The sequence below is a fragment of the Megalopta genalis genome, chromosome 1, assembly GCF_051020955.1.
Source record: "Megalopta genalis isolate 19385.01 chromosome 1, iyMegGena1_principal, whole genome shotgun sequence".
NCBI lineage: Eukaryota > Metazoa > Arthropoda > Insecta > Hymenoptera > Halictidae > Megalopta > Megalopta genalis.
The window spans coordinates 12,797,139-12,821,047 of record NC_135013.1 but is presented as its reverse complement, the minus strand read 5'-3'; the positions used below and the strand labels follow the sequence as shown (position 1 = coordinate 12,821,047).

Sequence of the window (23,909 nt, the reverse complement as noted above, 5' to 3'; positions counted from 1 at the left end):
TTCAAGGTCCATGTTTTATGTGTATTTATGATAAACATTCGTTTATAAGCATTACCATTTATGCTCTTGTTCCGATGAACAATGGAAAAGTAGTCAATTAAAAATTGCAATAAATCAAAGCATTACTCATTGTCTTAGGATTAATCCTAGCACCGCCGGAAATTCGTGGGGAACTCGGAAGTATGTCTTGCACAATGAATTTTCTCACTGGAACGCAGCTTTGCGATACAAGTAGCGTCGGAACAATCGAACACGGTGTAGAAAATATGTAAATGACAGTCGATGCGAAAGCTTTCGAATATGAATGAGTTGTGCTGAATCATTTCATAGCGAATTTGGTGAATGAGTTCGGCCGTGATTGCCACGGATTCGCCGAAAGCAAAGTTCCACGGACCTCGGGGCGTTTCTCATTGACCGCCGGAGCCACACCTCCAATCTCGGCGACTCGATTACGATCCGGAGTCGCGATTCTAGACCAGCTCCGAGGGCGATTATTACGCGGCTACGGTTCGAGGAAGTTATTAATTACGCGACGGGCGTGCAAGAACCAAATGAAGCGAATGGAACGGACCGTTCGCAACAGGAAGCAACAACCTGCGAACCCGCGGCGTCGTCGTCGGCTGTTACAAGAGCCGAAAAGAAAAGCAAAATCGCGGAACGGCTCGCAGACAGTATCTACCGTTTGCCGGGTTCGTTTTGGTCGTTTCAGGAAAGTCGTTAATTTCAGAGAACAGTGGCCGATTTAGCCGAACTCGAAAGTGTAGTAACCCAGTGGCACGAATATCGGTCGCGGACGATTTTCTCGCCGAGCGAAACAGAGAACAAGCCGAGACGGACGCGCGCGTCCATTGTATGCCAAATTCGCCGCTCTTTCCGAGAGGTTTGCGTCAGAGTTGTAAATAAAACGGAGGCGACAGCCTTGATCCCCTGAATGACAATCCCCTTTTCGTCACCGGGCCTCGGAGGATTTCACGAGCCGGTCACTCTTCTTTTTGTTCGTCGGCGAAAGACCGTGGAAAGAACGTAGCGGGATAGTAATAAGCGTTTTACGGTGAACGTGGTTCGAATGCCTCATTGCGGGCAAGATTGCGAACGATTTGCGTAAACCGCTGCGGAACTGTCTTATAAATTTCTTGTCGAATTCTTGTGTATTAGACCGAGATACGAGAAAATGCTTGGGAAAGTGCAACGCGTGAACAGAAGTTTGTTTTCAGGTTGTCGCGAAATAACAAACGTGCGAAGAAGTAGCTGGAATCTCGATTGGAAATCATTTATTTATTCATTTATTTATACGAAGCAAAGCATGCCTTACGCAATATGTAGAGTTAGTTATTCAGACGAATGCCTTAAAAGCTAGTTTTGTTGTATTTACCTAATTTTTTATTTTCATCAGGATCTACAAGATCGAAAATCTAAAAGGATTTAAAGCAAATGATTTCGTGATAAATTGTTGTTTCGCGTTTTCAGTGGGAGAAATTATTCTAATTTTTTGTGAGTTAGTTATTTAGGCGAATGCCTTACAAGCTATTTTTGTTGTATTTACCTAATCTTTTATTTTCATCAGGATCTACAAGATCGAAAATCTAAAAGGATTTAAAGCAAACGATTTCGTGATAAATTGTTGTTTCGTGTTTTCAGTGGGAGAAATTATTCTAATTTTTTGTGAGTTAGTTATTTAGGCGAATGCCTTACACAAGCTATTTTTGTCGTATTTACCTAATTTTTTATTTTCATCAGGATTTACAAGATCGAAAATCTAAAAGGATTTAAAGCAAACGATTTTTCGTGATAAATTGTTGTTTCGCGTTTTCAGTGGGAGAAATTATTCTAACTTTTTGTGAGTTAGTTATTTAGGCGAATGCCTTACAAGCTATTTTTGTTGTATTTACCTAATCTTTTATTTTCATCAGGATCTACAAGATCGAAAATCTAAAAGAATTTAAAGCCAACGATTTCATGATAAATTTTTGTTTCGTGTTTTCAGTGGGAGAAATTATTCTAACCTTTTGTGAGTTAGTTATTTAGGCGAATGCCTTACACAAGCTATTTTTGTTGTATTTACCTAATTTTTTATTTTCATCAGGATTTACAAGATCAAAAATCTGAAAGGATTTAAAGCAAACGATTTCGTGATAAATTGTTGTTTCGCGTTTTCAGTGGGAGAAATTATTCTAATTTTTTGCGAGAACAGCGCATTGATATCTAGCATAGTTTCTAAACTTTTACGATAGTTAAACAACTCGCGGTTCTCGACAGCTTTGATCGTTCCAACGTTAATTACTCGGAGGTGCATGAAACCCGGTCTCGCTCGAATGATAGGAGGTCTAGCGAACGGCTGGAGATAGCGTGCAAAAGTATGTCGATAAATTAAGGCCAATTATTTAACTCCGCGCTGAACCGAATCGATCGTTTTCATTCTATTATGCCAAACGACGGAAGATTATAGCAGTATGTAAACGAAACTGCCATCGTTCGCATCTCCGCAATGACTTGCACACACAAACACCACCGCACGAACTAAAGAATTTCTTCAGCAACTATCGATCAAAATTCATATCAAAGCTCGGCGTGTTTACGACTGCTACCGAGCTACATTCAAATCATCGTAAACAATCCTCGATCCTAGAATTCGTGTCACGTATCCCGTGGCCAAATATAAAACGATTTCGTGCCGTCGAAAACAATCGACCACTCCGAATAAATATTAAAATCATATTATTCGCAACACAAAATAAGGAATGTTGCGCCAGGTCATGATGTATGTTAAAAAATATAATAGTTAGAGCTTAAATAGCAGAACCATCCAAGCAACAATGCATTGAATGACGAGATAAATTAGACTGGTTGAATTTTCGTAAATTTTTTCTGTCGCATATTTCATTACTTTTCTATAAAATTTCAATAAATATTTCCGTGGCTCAAACTGTCATGAATTCGAAGATTATTGTCTCCCCTTTCTGATGACTTTAAAAATCTGGATGCGCAATTTTTGAAACTCGATTTAATGTGTATCGAACTAAAAGCATGGATCTTGATCATCATTTGCATCGATACGAAAAGAATTTTATACACGAATTTTGTATGGTATTAAAAAAGAACGCAACCTGATATAAATATTCTTTACGTAGATGGAAGCACAAAGAATGTACCAAGGCCCTGCTCTTCAAGTTGCAAAGATGAAGAAAGTACTATAAATATTCTGGATGCGATCATGCACCCTGAGAATCTACAAAATATGTCCGACACAAAGAAAGTTATTATTCCTTGCTCTTAGTTCGATTTGACATTAAATCGAGTTTCCAAAATTATGCATTCAGATTTTTAAAGTCATCAGGAAGGGGAGACATTGATCTTCGAATTCACAATAGTTTGAGTCACGGAAAATTTTGTTGAAATTCTATAGAAAAATAATGAAATTTGCTACAAAAATTTTTAGGAAAATTCAACCAGTCTAATATTCTGGATGCGATCATGCATCCTGAGGATATACAAAATATGTCCGACACAAAGAAAGTTATTATTCCTTGCTCTTAGTTCGATTTGACATTAAATCAAGTTTCGAAAATTGCGCATCCAGATTTTTAGTCATCAGAAAGGGGAGACATTGATCTTCGAATTCACAATAGATCGCGTCGCGGAAAATTTTGTTGAAATTCTATAAAAAAATAATGAAATGTGCGACAAAAAATTTTTAGGAAAATTCAACCAGTCTAATATTCTGGATGCGATCATGCACCCTGAGAATCTACAAAATATGTCCGACACAAAGAAAGTTATTATTCAATGCTCTTAGTTCGATTTGACATTAAATCGAGTTTCTAAAATTACGCATTCAGATTTTTAAAGTCATCAGAAAGGGGAGACAATGATCTTCGAATTCACGATAGTTTGAGTTACGGAAAATTTTGTTGAAATTCTATAGAAAAGTAATGAAATGTGCGACAAAAAATTTTTAGGAAAATTCAACCAGTCTAATATTCTGGATGTGATCATGCACCCTGAGAATCTACAAAATATGTCCGACACAAAGAAAGTTATTATTCCTTGCTCTTAGTTCGATTTGACATTAAATCAAGTTTCGAAAATTGCGCATCCAGATTTTTAAAGTCATCAGAAATGAGAGACATTGATCTTCGAATTCACGATAGTTTGAGTCGCGGAAAATTTTGTTGAAATTCTATAGAAAAGTAATGAAATGTGCGACAAAAAATTTTTAGGAAAATTCAACCAGTCTAATATTCTGGATGCGATCATGCATCCTGAGGATCTACAATGTCCGACCACGAAAAAGTTATTATTCCTTGCTCTTAGTTCGATTTGACATTAAATCGAGTTTCCAAAATTACGCATTCAGATTTTTAAAGTCATCAGAAAGGGGAGACATTGATCTTCGAATTCACGATAGTTTGAGTTACGGAAAATTTTGTTGAAATTCTATAGAAAAGTAATGAAATTTGCTACAAAAATTTTTAGGAAAATTCAACCAGTCTAATATTCTGGATGCGATCATGCATCCTGAAGATCTACAAAAATATGTCCGACCACAAAAAAGTTATTACCCCTTGCTCTAAATTTATGGAGGTCCTGGTGGGCGTCGATGACGAACCTTGAAGTTGAAGACACGTTCCCAGCGATGACATCTCGCCGTAAGATATTAAGGTACAGTTACGTTTTCCACTCATTCCTACTCCGCGCAGGTACCCGGCGTGTAAACGCGCATAAGTCCGTTCGGCCATTCATTTTTCATGAAGAGCACGTACATAACTCGCGACGGGCGTCGGAGATTTTTCGAAGAGAGTCAATAGATCGGTACCGTAACGCGGCCATCGAAATCGCCGATCGGGGACCGTTGTCATTTAAACCCCATTGTCTCTCGGTCGTCACTCGCGGATCCGGGGAAGCCGTCTCCATCGGTCGAAGCCGTTGCGATCGATCCACGACGACATGTTCCCGTATCTGCCTCGAAGATCTCGGACAATTTCGCCTGCCGATATTTTGCCGACTTGTTTACGTTGCTGCCGCTAATGCCAGCCATTTGGCCGATTCGCGCGCGAGATTGCGACCGTAAGGGGTAAGTAATGCGAGCACCTTGAACGATTAGTATCGCCACTACTCCGGAAAGGTTGCGATTGGTCGTGTTGCAACGCCGGGAAAGGGAAACTTCGATGGACTATCGATAATTGTTAACGAACCTTCCGTTTCGAAAAATCTGAAACAATTCGAATCGCTTGGACAATGGTATTGAAACTGCAATTTAACCTCTGTATAATTCAATTAGCTCGCATTGGTCGTAGAAACCTTAATGAAATTAGATTTAGACAAATATGTAATCGATTATTGATGGAAAAGTTTCGAATCGGAATTTTCTACGAGAGAAACCGTATGGCTATGGTTTATGTAACGCCACACCACTGTGTAATTATAGTGATTTAGATGAAAAAGATTATTTAATTCTTCGGTAATTCGATTAAGATCTAGAAGCTATTATTACATCACTAAAGCGCTCCATGTTCGACGCTTGCGCAAGCGTTTCGTTGGCGTTCGTTTCATATTTCTGTAGATTATGTTTGAACAAATATGGAAGTAACAGAGATCTTACGTAATCCTCACGACTTTCAATTGTCTTCTGCGTGCTCGCGTTTCCTTAAGGAATACATTAAGGCGGAGGATTAGCGCTTCGAGTTCGGGGTCGCTGCCATCGAAGCGTTGAAATCACCGGCGCGCTGGCGCAGCTTGTACTCCACCATAGCGTGGATAATTGTATTGTTACAGGCATCGATTATTGTTATAATTCGACGTTACTGCTAATGCTTGTGTGCTAATGCTACGTGTTAATAACATGGTGGCGTTAATTAACTTAAAGAAGGTCCGAACTTTTCAGATATATGCAAATATCGAACAGGAAAAGTAAAACGATAAACGGATGGATTCCCAGTTTAATTTAGACCTGCAATTAGAACCTACTATTACAGAAGCAATTATCATAATAAAATGTGCAAGTGTAACGATACATTTTTATTTATGTTCAATGTCAGAATAAATTTCCAGTGCATGCAAATTTTCAGAGCACTTTCAATTAAGACACGATGTATAGTTATTTCTCCTTAATTGGCGCCCAAATTGTCCATTTAGATGTGGAATCTGAGCGTCAAGTATAGGGAGAATTTATTGTATTCTTATTCTCTACTCACTGAGAGAGACATCGATATCAAAGAAAACGAAATGTTCCTTAGATTTTGCATCCTTTAAAGTTCTAAAGAATATCGATAAATCGTTAAAAATTTATTAACTCGAAACTGGAACCAAAAGTAATCGAATCTGATTTTGTTCTTCGTTCTCTGCAATTAGAACCTACTACTACAGAAGCAATTATCATAATAAAATGTGCAAGTGTAACGATACATTTTTGTTTATGTTCAATGTCAGAATAAATTTCCGGTGCATGCAAATTTTCAGAGCACTTTCAATTAAGACACGATGTATAATTATTTCTCCTTAATTGGCGCCCAAATGGTCCATTTAGGTGTGGAATCTGAGCGTCAAGTAGGGAGAATTTACTGTATTCTTATTCTCTACTCACTGACATCAATATGAAAAAAAACGAAATGTTCCTTACATTTTACACTCTTTAAAGTTCTAAAGAATATCAATAAATCGTTAAAAATTTATTAACTGAAAACTGGAACGAAAAATAATCGAATCTGATTTTGTTCTTCGTTCTCTGCAATTAGAACCTACTACTACAGAAGCAATTATCATAATAAAATGTGCAAGTGTAACGATACATTTTCGTTTATGCTCAATGTCAGAATAAATTTCCAGTGCATGCAAATTTTCAGAGCACTTTCAATTAAGACACGATGTATAGTTATTTCTCCTTAATTGGCGCCCAAATTGTCCATTTAGGTGTGGAATCTGAGCGTCAAGTAGGGAGAATTTATTGTATTCTTATTCTATACTCACTGACATCAATATAAAAAAAAACGAAATGATCCTTACATTTTGCATCCTTTAAAGTTCTAAAGAATATCAATAAATCGTTAAAAATTTATTAACTCGAAACTGGAACGAAAAATAACCGAATCTGATTTTGTTCTTCGTTCATTGGCACCTACAGCCGAACAGGACAAAATTCAACCGAACTTTTGCATTTTTGTTTCAATCTTCGAACATGCAACCGCGCATAAATTACGGCAGTCTGATTCAGACGCGCAGAAAAAAAGAAACAGGATTGGAAGATGAACGAGGAAGCGTCGCTGGTTCGGAAACAAGATTCCCCGGATCAGCCAATCGAGAAGCAGACTAACGAGACACATTATCCAATTACTGCGTGGAACTGACAAGAATGCGGGTTCACGCCCGTTGCACGCCGTTCACCGTCGACGGACGTGCGCGTTGCGTGGGTGTAACGCGAAAAATAAGACGCCCAGCACATCGACAGATATCTGGGTTAATCGATGGCCTAAAGTGGAACGAGACTACACGAGCCGGCTGCTTGTTAAAAGCTGAGACGCGTACGGGCGCCCTTCAATCGCCGGATGTACTTGAACCCGCGTGTCGTCCTTCCTGATTTTCTTTTTCTCGACTCTCCACGCTGCACGCTTCCACGGGCACGTGGGACATTTAAAACCTAGTATTCTCACAATCGAGATGCGAACTACTGTACTTCAACATAGTGTTAAATTCGATGGAATGCGGTAACTCTTGCTTTCGGTATTAGAATGTTCGGTTCAACCTCGGAGTATTTTTCGTTACGCATAAACGTAATCAGAATGTGTTTATTCGGGTTGCGACATTGTTTATTCAACAATCTTGAACGATTCATTTACAATTCATTAAAGTGCGACTCTCGGTGTACCTATATTAGCATTTGCAGATCTGTAGAGTAGGCTGATCTGTTTAATCAATGAACACTCCACAGTGAATAAATATCTCTTGTATTATATGAAAAAGTAACGTTTGTCGCAACCTTTTTACATTGAAATTTATGCGCAGCAGTTCTATTATACACCTACAGGATGTCTTGCAGGCGACATTTCGTAAAACTTTATTGATTTGATTAAGTGTTTATTCGTTGGTCGTGTGACGTATTGATCACTAAATCTTATATTTCAACAAAGTTACGACTACCAAAAACTACTAGAATTGTGTTCAGGGATGTATGAATCGTAGGAGTTCAGCATATTTTTGACGTGGTGTTTGTGTGCACAGTAATTTCTCCCTAATTCGCGCTCAGATTGCACACAGATTGCGCACAGAAATGGACAATCTGGGAGCAGGAGATACGATTATTCGAGCCTTGCGGCTCGTTTTCATAGTTATCGATTGTCAACAATTATAAAATCCTCTTCCCAAATTTCAATTTTGTGCGCAATCTGATATGATGGACTCGGAGAGCTTAACTGGTTAACCCCTTAATGCACAGTTTTTTTGAAAAAGGCCGGCCAAAGAAAATCAATTTTTTTTAATGTAAAAAAGCACAATTTAGAACGTTGTCTGGCAAGAAAATTACAAAAATACAGAAGTAATGGATATTTATACAATTGGTATGATTTCTAATTTTCAGAATATTACTATTATTATTATTGTTATTATTATTATTGTTATTATTATTATTGTTATTATTATTATTGTTGTTATTATTATTGTTGTTGTTGTTATTGTTATTATTGTTGTTGTTGTTATTATTATTATATTTTATTTTACATTATATTTTAGTAAAATATATATCGAAAAATGAGCGAATCAGAATCTGAATATGAATACGCTGTCGGAAAGCGGCTCACAAGGAAGAGATAAGTCGTAAGTGATAAGTAGAAAAAGGATATATTTTATACTTGAATAAGTAAGTATTATAGCTTACAATCCCATGTAAATGATAAATATCAATAAAACGATTGTTTTTTTTGGCTTTCACATTGTTATTTTCAATGCTCGATTGCATTCGAGTGTGAAAAATTATAGCAACATAAAGTACAACGCCGCTCGAATTATCTCGAGTGTGCACGGTTTGGCCAGTTTAGCGCGCTCGAGTTAACTCGAGCGTGCACGTTAAGGGGTTAAAGCAGTCGTCCGACAAGCGAAAGAAAACGAATCCCGGTCCCGATCTACCTCGATCGGTCGACTCATTTGCTCCTACAGAATTTAACAATAAAACACCCTTACTTACGATTAAATAATAATAAAACGATTTGTGAATGACGATTTCAACAAACATGCAGCTTAAGCGTTCATTCCTTGTCGGCTTCGTTTTCATGGAATTGCTCGGAACGCAAGTTGAAATTCCACTTTGCTACGCAGTTTCGTAAATAATCCACTAACTGCTCCGACGGTGATAAAGTTAACAATGCCACAAATTATGCAAATGTTCCCCGTATACTAGCGATCTTATCTAACTAGGAGACGTCGAATGTCAAAGAAATTCTAAACATCTGCTGTAATTAACTTCGCCAGACTTTATGCCGCGTACGATCAATTAACGCGGGCTGTACAGATATTGGCCGATTCTTGGGCTTGCCCTGCGGCCGGTTATCTTCATCTTGCTAATTGGACGTTAACACATTTCCAGTTTTCGCGACGTTCGCTGCCATAAAACCGGTGGTCTAGGTCGGGCTGGCGAGAACCAGTCGCCGCGTACTCGTAAATCGTCGGGCGTCATTTCATCGAATCGAGAACAATTCGATTTGAGATCGATCGTGCGCGTCAGGGTGATATAGGCGCGAGGAAAAAGAAAGTTCAGAAAAAGAAACCGATCTATCGGGTGTACCGCTTTCGGCTCGTTAACCCGTTTTAATTGGCCGTAAAGCTAATCATCGGAACTATTAAGAGAAAATTCGTTGCGGGACCAGTTACGAGATAACAGGTCGCCGCGAAAAAGTGAAACGGCTGCGATCTAACCCAAATAGGAGAGGATCGGAGCTGACGCGGGACAGAGATCCGCGTGCAAGGTATTCCAAGGTCTTTTAGCGTCTTATGCGCTCTCGCCTAAGCTCACCGTGACCCGTTACATTTACGCGACGAAGGCGTGGCGTTTTACGGTTTCTTCGAAGAAACGCGGCCGTCGCCGATCGCGAAAGCTCTCATTGCGTAACGCTAATTATCCGAGGAGGACGGTAAGATACCCGCCGTCTGCTACTCTCCGTATGCTCTTCCGGCCTGAACATACAATTTAGTTACCATTCGGGGATTTACCAAACTTCCGGAGAAGATGAGTCTCGCGAGGCAGAAGGAATTTTGTTGATGTTCGCGATTGATTTTTTAGAAGAATGAGAAGTGAAATAAAAGCTGGCTTCGTCGATTTTAAGAAACACGAGAAGACTAGAAATAATGTAATTCTTAGTGTATTGTTTCAGAGATATTTTATTTCAGTGTCTTAAATTTCATCTAGGCGGTCCAGTCGCATGTATATTAATAAAAGTTGATTTTCTAGTTTGATATAAAAATGGCGACACCCAGACTAAAGCGATAGTCTAGGTGTTAATAATGCAATACGAATAAATAATACATGAAATAATAATACATGATATAATAAATAATACATGAAAACAATTTCCTTTCTTTCTTCTTTTTCAAAGAAATGTAACACTAGAACCACAAAATACTGTAGCAGCCGAAGCTGTTTATATAATAATTTATTAATTAGTAGATCGATTTATTTGCACGCAAAGTACCAAGAAAGTCAATCAACATTTGAACAAACGCATTTCAGTTTATTCCGTGTGACAAGATTAAGAAGTTCAATAACTTGAGTCGCATTTCCAGTGTAACTGGATGAGATCATTTTCACTTTTTGCACACATTTTTAATAAATTCTATCGTAACCCGATTTTATGGCGTTTCTCAATGAAGCATGTCGCCGTAGCAAGCACCGTTCACGTTCAATGTCTCAAGATCCTTGGAGGAAGGCTCAGGTGGGCGTCCGCGGTACGCAGAGATAATTGGATTGAGAACTGTCATCTTTCTTTAATGGGTTTATACTTGGCAACTGGTATGAAAGTAATTTTCATAATAATCCGGTTTAAAACAGCTGACTGGCTTGGACATGCAGATTAGACATGTTGTGTCATAGAGTGTGACGTTCTTCAGTGATTTCTTGTGTTCGTGGTATATGTACTGAAGCGGAGTTGTTATTGATTTAAACGTAGAACGTTTTTAAGCCTCTTTACTTATTGCGCAACTGCAAGGTACATTTTCTAAACTGCAAGACTACCTATGACGTTAAATATTTGTCTTTCGCATCGTTATCAATCTGTAAAATGAGGTTTCAAAATTGATTAAGAAAAGCCATTTTCTTGGAATTTTAATCCTTAGCGCTCCGCGCGTTTCTCGAGTACTGCCTACCAGCAACTCCGGCACATTTTTGGAGCGGAGCGCCTGAGATAAAGAAAGTCTTATTTTGAGTGAAAAAGATTACACGTCCTTGCGAATGCATTTGATATTTTATTTATTTTATAAATATACATTTTCCTATTGTAAATAAAAGATAAATTTTAAATTTTGTAATTCACCATGGTGCGATATCTTTGGTAACAATCTCCAATGTGCATTCTGGGTTTACTCGGACAAGTGTCACAGTATTCGCTTTGCCAAATAGAGTTACTAGATATTTCTTTCGAGTTTAGAACATTTTCTGCGTAATTGTTGGTTTCCTTTATAATTTCATTTACCGATTCGTCCGTGAAAAATAATTTAAAATATTGTATCGGCTGTTCAATGTTTGTAGGAACTTGTGGTGCAACGACCTTTGGCAATACACTAAAAGGTATTCTATCTGGAATACGTAATTCTTCCGTAACATCGCGCCATTCATCCAAGTCTTGTAACGAATCTTCGCTTTCACTTTCAATAATTTTCATTCTTCGTCTCTTCGGTAGTATAATTTCGCTACTACTACTCGAAGCGTCAGAATCATAACCAACATTGTCTTCCACAATGTCTTTTAACTCTTCAAAATCAAATACGTCTTCGGTATCGCTCGGCTCTAAATTCTCATCGTAATATTTATTTTTCTCCATGTTGCTAACCGTAGAAAAGGTCAACAAATGGTTTAATCGTAATGGTACAGACTTGGCACGTTTTAACTACAGATAACAATCGCTAACGCCGACGATAACGTATGCTAAAAACATTTGGCTCCGCAGCGGAGCCTTCAGAGTTACGGAACAAATGACAAATGTCTCCGTAGCGGAGCCTTCGGAGCGCTAAGGGTTAAGATGAAACATTTTCCAACAATTTTCCTAATTAAATCTGAAACTAGAAGATACATTTCCGATGTCGCAAAACTACCAATCGCGTCAAAAATGCTATCACCCTTAACCCTTTCGCTACGGGCGGATTTTCCGCCGCGGTACTTCTGCTGGACGGCGCGCTGCGACATCGCTGCACGCTACAAGACGCCGATCGTTGCGGGGGTACCGCAGCGGAGAACCCGCCCGTAGCAAAAGGCTTAATCCAAATGAAGTTAAGCAAAATTGAAAAAAAATAAGGCATATCTATTTATCCGTTGTTGAGAGAAAAATAAGGTGAATTAGCTTTCTGCAGTAAGCACTGACTTTATTCGCTACAAACGATAGTGGCCTGTAGTACCTGGGTGGCATCTTATGGAAGGCCACTATAGTGGCCCTTAGTACCTCGATGGCATCTTATGGAAGGCCACTATAGTGGCTCTTAGTATCTCGATGGCATCTTATGGAAAGCCACTATAGTGGCTCGTAGTACCTCGATGGCATCTTATGGAGGGCCACTATAGTGGCTCGTAGTATCGAAAGGGTTAAACTGATGAAGGTCCGGCAGAGGTCGCGAGAAGCAATTTCCTTGAAGTTTCAAGGAGCAAGTGTTGAAGCAGAGTATCGAATCGAACGACAGATGTTCCCATAGCTTGAAGAGGTTATCTCGTTCCCCTTCTGGACGCATGCATCGAGCTTCGGATGGGTGCGTTTAGGCGATTAAGCCTTTTCACGCGACCAGCCGCGGACTACCGCCGGGACGAGGAGAAGGAAGAGGAGAGTTGGGCTAATAAAATTTGGGGTTGGCGGACCCCCAATTTCGCGAGTGCAGTCTCGCTCGATAGATAAGGCAGCCAATTGAATCCGCGCGATGATCAGTCGTTGTCGACGACTGGGATGTTCTGCAATTTGAATATTGACGATGAGGGGGCTCTATCGATCGTCGCAGTCGAACTGACATGAAGGGGCAGAGATGCAACGTGAGACTGACGGAATGCGATTATGACGAAAGAATTCTGCGGTACTTTTGCAAAGATAGAGATAAAGATTTTAGGGGGATATAAACAAACAACATGTTTCTTTTCGTTTAAAACTTAACAAACACCTGCCAACACATTTCCTCATCGCTATTTATGATTTTTTTTAATTAATTTGAAAATTTTCTTATCGACATGTTAACACGTTTGAGAATATAAGAAATTTTCATGTCGTCATGGACGAACTATCTGAGAATTTTTGTGATTATTTTTAATTGTTCGTATCAATTTGGTCTGATAAAATCTTCGGCATTAATTACAATTTAAGAAACGTTTATCCGATGCTTCCACCAAATCATTCGTATCGTTCCCAATTACTTCGACGATTCGTTAAGATAGTTGATACAAAATGCCTCGGATCATATATTGACTAAAAACTCCAACTTATTTATTCGCGAAGTAGAAAATAACATATCGAAACCTGACATAACGTTGGAAATAATTGGCCTATTTAAATAAAGAAAGTATTCATTTCGAAACAGCATAATTATCAGCGGTTTAGGTTGTATCCCCTAGGAGGGAACATCTGAGCGTAAAAGGATATAATTAAGTATTCCATGTAACTAAAAATCTACTAAAATTGATTCCGCGAAACCAGCCCGAACGAAAACAGTATTTCCATTTTCCAGGCCCTCGTTCGTCGAATATTCGATCGATCTCGCGCGCTAAAACTGGGGAAGCAGAAAACAGCGAACGGTCCGCGCGAAAAAGAGGGTGGAAATCCGATTCGCGGTGGGCCAATCAACATTTTAATCGTCCAATTAACATGTATATCCCGTCCGACCAGACGCATATTTCCATATTTATTGTCGAATTAACTTGCGTGGCGTGTGGCCACGCGTCTTAATTAAACTCGACTGAGAATTTCGTGCGTTGAGGACAGCGCGGCAACGTTAAATCCGCCTGGGCCTCGAACGGAGAATAATATGCTGCGGCTAACGAGCATAACCGCCTTGTGCCGATTCGCGATGTTGCAAGCGGGTTTTCGAAACGATTTCCCGATCGCGATTCGTGACACGCGTCCACCGGATATAGCGCCTCGCAACACCGTTCCGCGGCCGGTCTCTCTGTTGATATCGAGGAGCGATTCGAGACGGCCGATCGTGGAAAGTTGATTCTATCCTATGCCGATGGTCCTGCCACCCCAGTTTCATTGTAAAAGAAAATTTAGGAGCTCGTTGTTCCCAATTACACCGATGTCACGCTTTACCGACACTTTTATCGAACTCTAACTTCCACAAACTTCTTTAACCCGAGAGAGATAACCTACGTCGCAGAGGCGCCTGCGAAGACTGTTGATTTTTGTTAATTTTTCATAGAGGTCTAGTGATTTAAGTTTAAAATTACTTAAAATATAAAAAAATATAATATAAATGCATTTTATTTTTACAATAATGCCAAACCTTTAAAATGACTAGATTAACTTAAATAAATATCCATTGTTAGTATAAAATTGACGCCTTAGAAAAGCATGCGCCTCTGAAGCGTATGGTTATCTTTTACGTACGTTGTCATATGGTTATCTTTCTAGGGTTAACATCCTAAATCGAGCTCAGATCGTACACAAAAAAAAGGACAATTGGGAAGAGGGGATACGATTATTTGATCTTCACGGCTCGTTTTTATAGTTACCGATTGTCAAGATCTATAAAAACGGGTCGCAAGATTCGAATAATCGTACCTTCTGTTCCCAAATTGTCCATTTTTGTTTCCAAGCTGAGCGTTAATTAAGGAGAATTTACTGTACTTGCCGATCATTAAAAGTGACTAACATGTGTTGCTCTATAAAAAAGACAAGACTGTATTTATTTAGACGTAATAATCGTATCTCTTCTTCCAAATTGTCCATTTTTGTTTCCAAGCTGAGCGTTAATTAAGGAGAATTTACTGTACCTGCCGATCATTAAAAGCGACTAACATGTGTTGCTTTATAAAAAAGGCAAGACTGTATTTATTTAGACGTTTTCATACAATATATGTTTAAGTTAAGAAATATTTTCAATCATTTCCTATCAAAGAGTGTTTATAACTTCAACAATTTCCCAATGAAAATTATGGAACTGGTCATTTCGATAGATAAGTTAGGCTTAGTCTTAATAATAGTTGTGTTAAAAAATTTTAATGATCATATACCATTTTTACGATGATTGCGTCAGGGATAGCGTGAAATTTTAAATTGAACCGAGTTCTGAGTTTGGTGGATATTATCAGCAAAAATAACAGTTTAAGGATGCAGCGATTAACTTAATTGCTTTGTCTGCGCTTTAAAGTGTGATATACACGTTGCTCAACAGAAATTGTACAATTAAAAAGTGTACAATCGAGTAACGAAAATGTCAGATAACCCTCTCCATCCGAAGGATTTCCGTCGATTCTGCTTATCCTGGTTGAAATCATACAACTGGCCACAGATATGTTTCTCTCTGAAGGATGCCAATCAAACTGTCAATTACAAGCCTCTGACTCATTATGTGGCATTCCACGATTATGGAAGGTGATGTACTCGAAATATTCAGTTCCTATTATACGTGAACCAAATATCCAGCATAGATATCATTCAATCTTTTCTGGATATAGCACTGTAACAACGAGTCAGATTCTTGGTGAAAAACCTAATCCACTAAATATGAATGTTTTCAATTCCTTCTAAATCGAAGCAAAAATGCAATCTTCTGTTATAGCAAAATCTAGGAATGAAAGGAAATAAATACTGAAAACTAGAAACTATGACGTACTAGAAACAAAAATTGTCTCGTTCTATTAGGAAAATGATTGACGCTGAATCTATTCAGCCCTAAAAGTAACTAACGTGTGTTGCGTTATGAGAATGTCAAGATTGTATATTTCTTTAGACATTTCGCCATTTCTTTTATAATGGATGCCTGGGGTAGCAAATTTATTCAATCATTTTCTATGAAACTATCCTTTGGTGGAGAATCTCCATGAAGAACGCCTGTTATTTGAAAGTCAAAGATCCATCCTCATCAGAAAACTACGTAAAATCAACTACTTTCTTCCACCGTCATACAGCGTTATACCTTGAAAATCCACAATTGAAATTTGTAATGTAGTCCAGTCGTTCCAAGAATGCTCCAAATGATCTATCAAAAGCATTGTAACATATCTCGATAACTTTGTGTACGTGCACAATGTAGTGCAAAGTAATCTCAAACAAGATTAAAATTGCTTGAAATAAAGGAAAACTAATTTCAGCAACTTTCAGACAGAGAATACAAAGATAACTGATCATATTGATCGACTCGGTATATTTAGCATTAAGAATATAGAGGTGATAATCAACGTAACTATGGAAGAAATCGTAGATATACAGTGTGTCCCAAAATTATGGTACTTCGGGAAAATGAGGGATTCCTGAGGTCATTTGAAGTAACTTTTCCCTTTGCAAAAATTTTCTCCGAGGCATCGTTAACGAGTTATTAGCGAAAAACGCTGACCAATGAGAGGCAAGCTTTGCTGGCGCAAGACGGCCGAGCTAACGGCGCCAGCGGTCGAGGCGGCCGAGTCAACGGCGCCAGCGGTCGAGGCGGTCGAAGCTCAATTCCGCTCATTGGCACGGCCGCCTCGTGCCAGTCGAGCTCGCACCTCATTGGTCAACGTTTTTCGTTAATAATTCGTAAACGAAGCCGCGGATTGCATTTTCGCTGAGGAAAAAATTATTTCAAATGACCACAGGAACCCGTCATTCCCCGCTTGTACAATAATTTTGGGACACCCTGCACATTGTCCATTTTTGTGCGCAATCTGAGCGCGAATTACGGAGAAAGTGCTGTATTCATATTAGATACAATTCTTTCTATTCGAATTCCTGAACCTTTCTTCTAGTTCAAATGGCGCCTGCTCTAGCCACAAACGCAGAAAATCCGCGCGTCGGTCGTCGATTACTCGCTCTAGAAATCCTCAGGCAAGAAACACACGAATTTTCTCGTTCCCCTCTCTCCTTTTCCTTTCGCAAAAACAAAACCGATCGGCCCGCCCGTCGTAAAGCTAGAATCGCGGCCAAAAAGCCGAGATTCTATGGAAACGCGTAGGTTTCTCCAGACCGGAGAAAAACAGCGTGGCACTTTCACGATCGATCGCCGCGGAATTCCGTTCGATTCGCAAGAATCGGCCGGTCAGGCGGTCACCGTTCCGCCGCGGAATGCGGCTCGTTTTCGTCCGATGGAATTTCCTTTCGGTCGAGCGAACCCGGGAGGCCGTGATTTCACGGGAGTCCCATTAAAACGCCGCCATGGATGCTTCTCTCGGCTTCTTTTTCGTTTTTTTCATTCTGGCCACGCAAACGCGACGCGTCGCTTCGCGTAATTGGGTTACGAGAACGCCGCCTCTGCTGTCCACGAATCCTCACGGCCACCTTGACGATTTCTTCGTCGGCGAACGCCGGTTTTCCGGTGCGTGACATCGCTTTGTACTTTGCCCGGGACCTCGCCGGGGCCGTTGATCGACCGCCAACCGGAATAGTCACCTCGAGTGTCGCCCAGCGCCGGCGATTGACGCTTCTTGTTCTCTTTCACCCGAAGAATCCAAGGAGAAATTCGAAGCCGCGGAAAGCGAGAGCAACACGCCCGCGGAACTGCGCGTCGTTGTTTCTGCGAAAAACTGCACCGTGTCCCGAGGAAATTATGCTAGTTGGCTGTACGGCGGTCGTTTGGACTCGCTCGAGTCCGGCTCGCTCGATGGCGAACTCCTTTTTCTTCTTGTTTTGCGAGTTAAATCAATCCCGCATTCCTCGACCGCGGTGTCGAATTCGATCGGTAAAAATTAGATTTATAGCTAATCGATTCTGCGAGCGGCAACCAGAGTACTTTGAACTAAATCAGTATGGAGTGAAAGATTCTTGCGTTTTTCAGTATACTTTCATTTAAACGATTCTATATTTATCAATTAGAGCGTTGAATTAGATCGAATGCGGTAGGTCTTATCATATCTGTTAGGTAGGTACTGAATTGAATCAATAAGCAGTAATACATTGTGACAGAATATCGAGTAAATTTGCCATCGCGTCGATTCTGCATTTCTCAATTGCAGTCGCGAGTAATATCAATTCAATAAAAGTTCACTTTTATCGACTCGGTTCTTCAGGCCTCGACTGCATCATTGAATTAAATCGATTCTGAAAATGTGCCGCAGTATTTACTTCTTTCACACTTTCTTAAAGATGTTTAATGCTTCAAACAAGATGCACAATCGCTCGCACATTAATTTGTGGCTGTAAACATGGCCAACGCGTGTTTAAAAATGAAGTTGTGCGTACAAGATGTCGGTCGGTGTTTTAATCGATTTTACCATTAATTTTCTTCGCGTTCGACCATGAAAACAGAACGCACGCATGAAGTTAAGCATAAAGAGCAGATAAAATGCCGATGCATCTTCGTAAAAGGCTCTTCGACCATTCGGACAAACTTTTAACCAGATGCATCCGGGGCAAGCGGGTGCGCCGATCTCAACCGGTGCAACGGAGAAAAGAGGAGATCGCGTCGCGTTTTGATCCACTCGGCCAGCCGATTCCACCGGTACCTTTATCGTCGAATTAATTTACGATCGTTTCGATTGATACGCTCCTTAGCCGGACGTCACGCAATTAACTCGATGCAGCAAATATCGGGTTGCCAGGACGCCGCAGCCTCCGACCGCTTAATAATAAATCGGCGATACGTTCCAGTTCCGTATAGCCGACCCAAATAATCAGTTTTCTCGATCGTCGTTGACAATTATGACAGCGTGTGTGGGTAGGACCCATCGGATGGGGGTCATTGGGCCGTCCGCGTATTCTGGATAATGATGACCGCAAGAAACAAGGATAACCGATGCAGATGCAACACGGTGCCTCGACGTCCATACGATCGCCTCTAATTAATTTACTGAAGACGATTTACCCTTAGCTGGATGCGCCGCAAACCCCACATTTATTTATCGACTCATAACTCAAGCAATAAATAGTTCAACACGTATAATTCCGAACTTCGTATTCGTTCGTAATTTAATTAATAATGAATTCGAAATAATATTGTGCGCATCGAGCTTGAACTTGATGCATGGTCAATCTCACATTAAGATTCCATAAAGCTAACACATCGTCACTCAATAAGTCTCCGGTCTAGCTAAGAAAAACAAATTGTTTTCAGAAATTCGACTTTATTCGTCAACATACTCTTCTTCAAGAGTGATACATTCGTTCCAACGCTCCTCTAACTTTTCGATGCCTTTTTTGCAGAACGATTTGTCTTTGTTCTCAAAATAGGCCCCCGTTTCGGCAATCGCTTCAGCATTTGAGCCAAATTTCTTTCCTGGAGCATCTTTTTAACCCTAGAAAGATAACCATATGACAACGTACGTAAAAGATAACCATACGCTTCAGAGGCGCATGCTTTTCTAAGGCGTCAATTTTATACTAACAATGGATATTTATTTAAGTTAATCTAGTCATTTTAAAGGTTTGGCATTATTGTAAAAATAAAATGCATTTATATTATATTTTTTTATATTTTAAGTAATTTTAAACTTCAATCACTAGACCTCTATGAAAAATTAACAAAAATCAACAGTCTTCGCAGGCGCCTCTGCGACGTAGGTTATCTTTCTCGGGTTAATGTCTGCAAAAAGCCAGTAGTCGCTGGGAGCTAGATCTGGAGAGTACGGTGGGTTTGGAAGCAATTCGAAGCGTAATTCGTTCGATTTAACCATCGCTTAACCGCGCTCCGAATCGTCGACACGTTGTTGTTGTTGTTTTTGTGTGAGCAAACGCGGCACCTACTTCGAAAGCAATTTACACATGCTCAAATTTTTGTGTAAAATTGTAAACACGCTATCTTCTGATATCTTTAAGGGGTCAGCTATCTCACGCAATTTCACTATACGGTCTTTCAAAACTATTTTGTGGACTTTTTTTATGTTTTTCGGAACTACCAATTTTGGGCGACCAGAGCGTTCAGCATCATCGATGTTTGCACGACCGCGTTTAATTTTAGCATACCAGTCGATAATAGTTGATTTCCCTGGTGCAGAGTCTTCGTAACGCTTATTAAGCCACTGTTTGGCTTTAACAGTATTTTTCTCCATCAAAAAACAATGTTTCATCGATACACGAAATTCTTTTCTAATCATTGTTTTGAAAATTACAAAACTGGGGTCACTAAACCACTGTAACCTGTAAACTAATCATCAAAATGTCATGAAATTTTGACTTGTATCGTTTGAAGAATGCTACTATCCAGAAATCATATAGGTTTGTCAACAGTATTGCCATATATGTGTCAGACTTATTGCGTGACGTGTTATAATTGAGTGTCTAGACTGCGGATATTTGTGCGAAATTAATTATTTTAATACTTCTTTGATCATATTAGTAGGCCGCGAGTAGCATCGACATTATTACGTGCTTTGAATCTTTTCACCGTTTCAGATCGCACATACTCACTTTTTTATGATAGATCTATCGAATCCGCAGCTGAGTAATTGAGAATAACAATGGCGTGTCTACAATTCGAACTCCACGTTTAACTCGGAAGAATCGCAATTAATGTTCTAAAACCGGGTTAGCACTCCTCGAAGAGGTTGAAAAAGTAGGAAGCGAAGAAAGAGCCTCCACGCTTCGATCGTTTCCCTTCGGAACGTCCAATTATCTTTATCTCGGAAGTTAATTGAAGGAGCGTTTCTCCGAGTCGCCGGCGAGGATCTTAATTGCGGTTCGGAGTTCCGAGTTTCTTATCGTGAAAATGGGAAAGCAGAGGTCACGTTATCAAAACGACCGTGTCGCTGGACACGGGCTTGCACGATCGTTCGACAGACACCGGTATCCACTTAGAGGCTCATCGCGTAGAATCGCTAATCGACTCCCTCGCGGATGGATCTCTAATTGCGAAAGTTGCGAAATAGGTTCGGCTGCTCGAATCAATCGCCACGATTCAATTTGCCGATTGCGTTAGACGCGATTCGAATCGCGGTTGCCTACGGTCACGGGAGCGGAATAATCGTTGCCATTTGAAGGCATGCCGACTTTCTAATCCGTTCGAATGTTCGCGGCATTGTTCGGTCGGTAGAGTAGCGAGCTGTTTGGAGAGCTCTGCGATTGGCGGCGCCACGTGACTAGACAACGGGGATTACCCTTCGTCTCTGAGATCTAGCGCGCGATTTAATTGCTCGTTAAACTTCCCAACGATTTCCTCGCGTTCCCCTAACGCACCAATTTTATCATCAATTACCTTGTGTATACCGTGTTTAGGAGACTGCGATACAGTGATCGCGCCGACGATCTCGGCGAGAAAATTGCAGGCCGAGTTAGAAGCGTTTGTACCGACGGACGGCTCGCCGGTAAAACAGCACCGATCCATAGATCGCTTCGAATCGTTTCAAAATGAATCGCAATTCTAGCGGTCCCGTTCGAAACACTGGCTGCGGGAGATTCCAATTCAGATTTCGATAGTAATCGCCGGAAAAGAAACTCGCCGATCATGGTTAGACATTCAATTGTCCAGTCGGGCCGATCTAAATCGTTCTCTTCGGCCAGATCCGATCGGACAACCGCGTTTCTACCTGTTCACGGGTAGAGGCTTCGATGCGTCCCGTTTCTTTTCTCTCTCAAGCGTCGTGTATCTTTTCTACGAGAGAAGTTTGCGAAACTGTCGACGACCTTTGCGGCTGTACCAGCTCCGACGGCGAGCCTTTTATAAACTTTCGGCTATTCCGGCGCGACTCTCCGACCGAATTTCTTCCGTATCGAAGCGTGACGAACGACTCGATGAGACGTGAAAAAAGTGAAACTCCGGAGCACATATGGGACACCGTCTCGCGTCTCGTGAACCGCTTTCGAGGCTCCATTATGTGGCGAATTAGGATACTCACCATCGACGTGAAATAGAACTTCTCGAATTCCCTCTCGTTCAGCCGCGCCGCAGTCAAATTCGTGACAGAGTGCTGCGCGTGCTTCGTCAGGATGTCCTCGCCTTTCTTGCACAGCCAACCCAACACCTGCAATTAACGACGATCATTGTTATATCATTTATATCTTCGGAGATAGACAGAGATCTTCGGAGATGAATGCAGTGGAAACTTGAATTTGTAGATCCAAAAGAGTCGAAGAAATGATCGCTCGTTGTAACGAGTTTTCGGTAATACAATACTATTTTCAAATTGTTTAAATGATTTTTATATTTTAGGCATTGATTTATTGATACTAGCCTTTGATTTTATCAGGTTTTTGGAGTGATAAAGTGACAATGCTAAAGACCGATAAAATAGAAACCTTCGTAAGCTCAAACTCTTTCTAACATCATTCTGATTTTAAAGAAACAATTAAATTCTTCGGAATAGAATGTTATATTCCCATCTCAACAATTTAACCACAGAGATGTCTAACGCGCAACTATTGGAAGCCATCGCTGTTAATTTAATTCTAATTTTCTTGGTACGAAGAAAATTCGCTGATCTAATTTCGCGGTCGGAATTCCGACAGCGGAGGCAGATGTGCGAATGCAACGGATCGTTGCATGTCTTGCACGGTCTCTAAAACCGATTATGCAAACATCCGACACACCAGCATCGAATTTAGTTCCCTCTTCGGTGCATGGTACATTTAACACGACCGAATACACGATGACTTGCGCCATCGTTCGAACCGCTCTGCATGGCAACGGACGTCACCTTCCGATACACAGTTGCAAAACGCGTACAACATGACAGGACAGTGAGTAATTAGCTTCTGTCCAGGTTCGTTAAATACCTAAGAATGGTCGCAGCCGTTAGGCGCAGCACGAGCCAAGTATTTACGATGCAAAAACGTACGATTAATGACGCTTTTCCCATTTTACGTATACTGGGTTAAAAATATCATTTACAAGTACCATAAGTAATCAATAGACTGCAGTTCTTTATGCAGAATAAAAATTGTTTACGCCAATTGCAAGAACCGAAAATCGAATAGAAAGCTTCTTTCTTTGACGATTTTAGTAAGTTGAAAGTAATAAATTGACATTTGTAAAGTATTTTAATCAGTCTGCTACTTTAAACGACACCTACTCATTTTATGCATAAAGTGATATGCATGTGTATATTCGGTTCAAAAAATCATTTAGACTGCAGTTCTTTATGCAGAATAAAAATTGTTTACGCCAATTGCAAGAGCCGAAAATCGAATAGAAAGCTTCTTTCTTTGACGATTTCGGTAAGTTGAAATTAATAAATTGACATTCGTAAACCCCTTTAATTAGTCTGCTACTTTAAACGACACCTACTTATTTTATGCATTTATGACAAAATTTGGTAGATTTAATTTGAAACAGTATAAAGATTAAAGGAATTTTAAACTGTCGGTCTATTATTTTGAATCGATTAGAATGATTAAAGAAAGAACGGCTTTGCAATTTGGTCTCCATTTCTCGCGATTGGTGCGAACTATTTTTATTTTGGCTAAAAATCCACGGCGCTTTTCATAATTATGGATATTTTAATTCGCAGAATAATGCTCACTTTATGACTTTCTTCATTTCGATTATAAGTTCCCGACCGTTTCAGCGTTCCGGAATTTCTACTGCCGTTTCTTCGCTTTCGACAAAAATGTGTCCCCCAAGTATAATGTTTCTGCGATGCTGTGAATCAGGTCCTCCTGATTACCTCACCTGTCAAGTTGTCCCAA

At 40.1% G+C, this 23,909-nt stretch overlaps 1 protein-coding gene across 5 annotated transcripts in view; it reads right to left on the bottom strand.

The window, feature by feature from the left end:
• LOC117228994 (uncharacterized) overlaps positions 1 to 23,909 on the bottom strand; it is a 729,674-nt gene that overhangs the window by 79,776 nt on the left and 625,989 nt on the right. For all 5 annotated transcript variants that reach the window (XM_033485103.2, XM_076521427.1, XM_076521432.1 and 2 more), the window contains one exon: positions 22,121 to 22,246. In XM_033485103.2, coding sequence (XP_033340994.2) covers positions 22,121 to 22,246 — 126 coding nt within the window. The remainder of the gene's footprint in view (positions 1 to 22,120; positions 22,247 to 23,909) is intronic.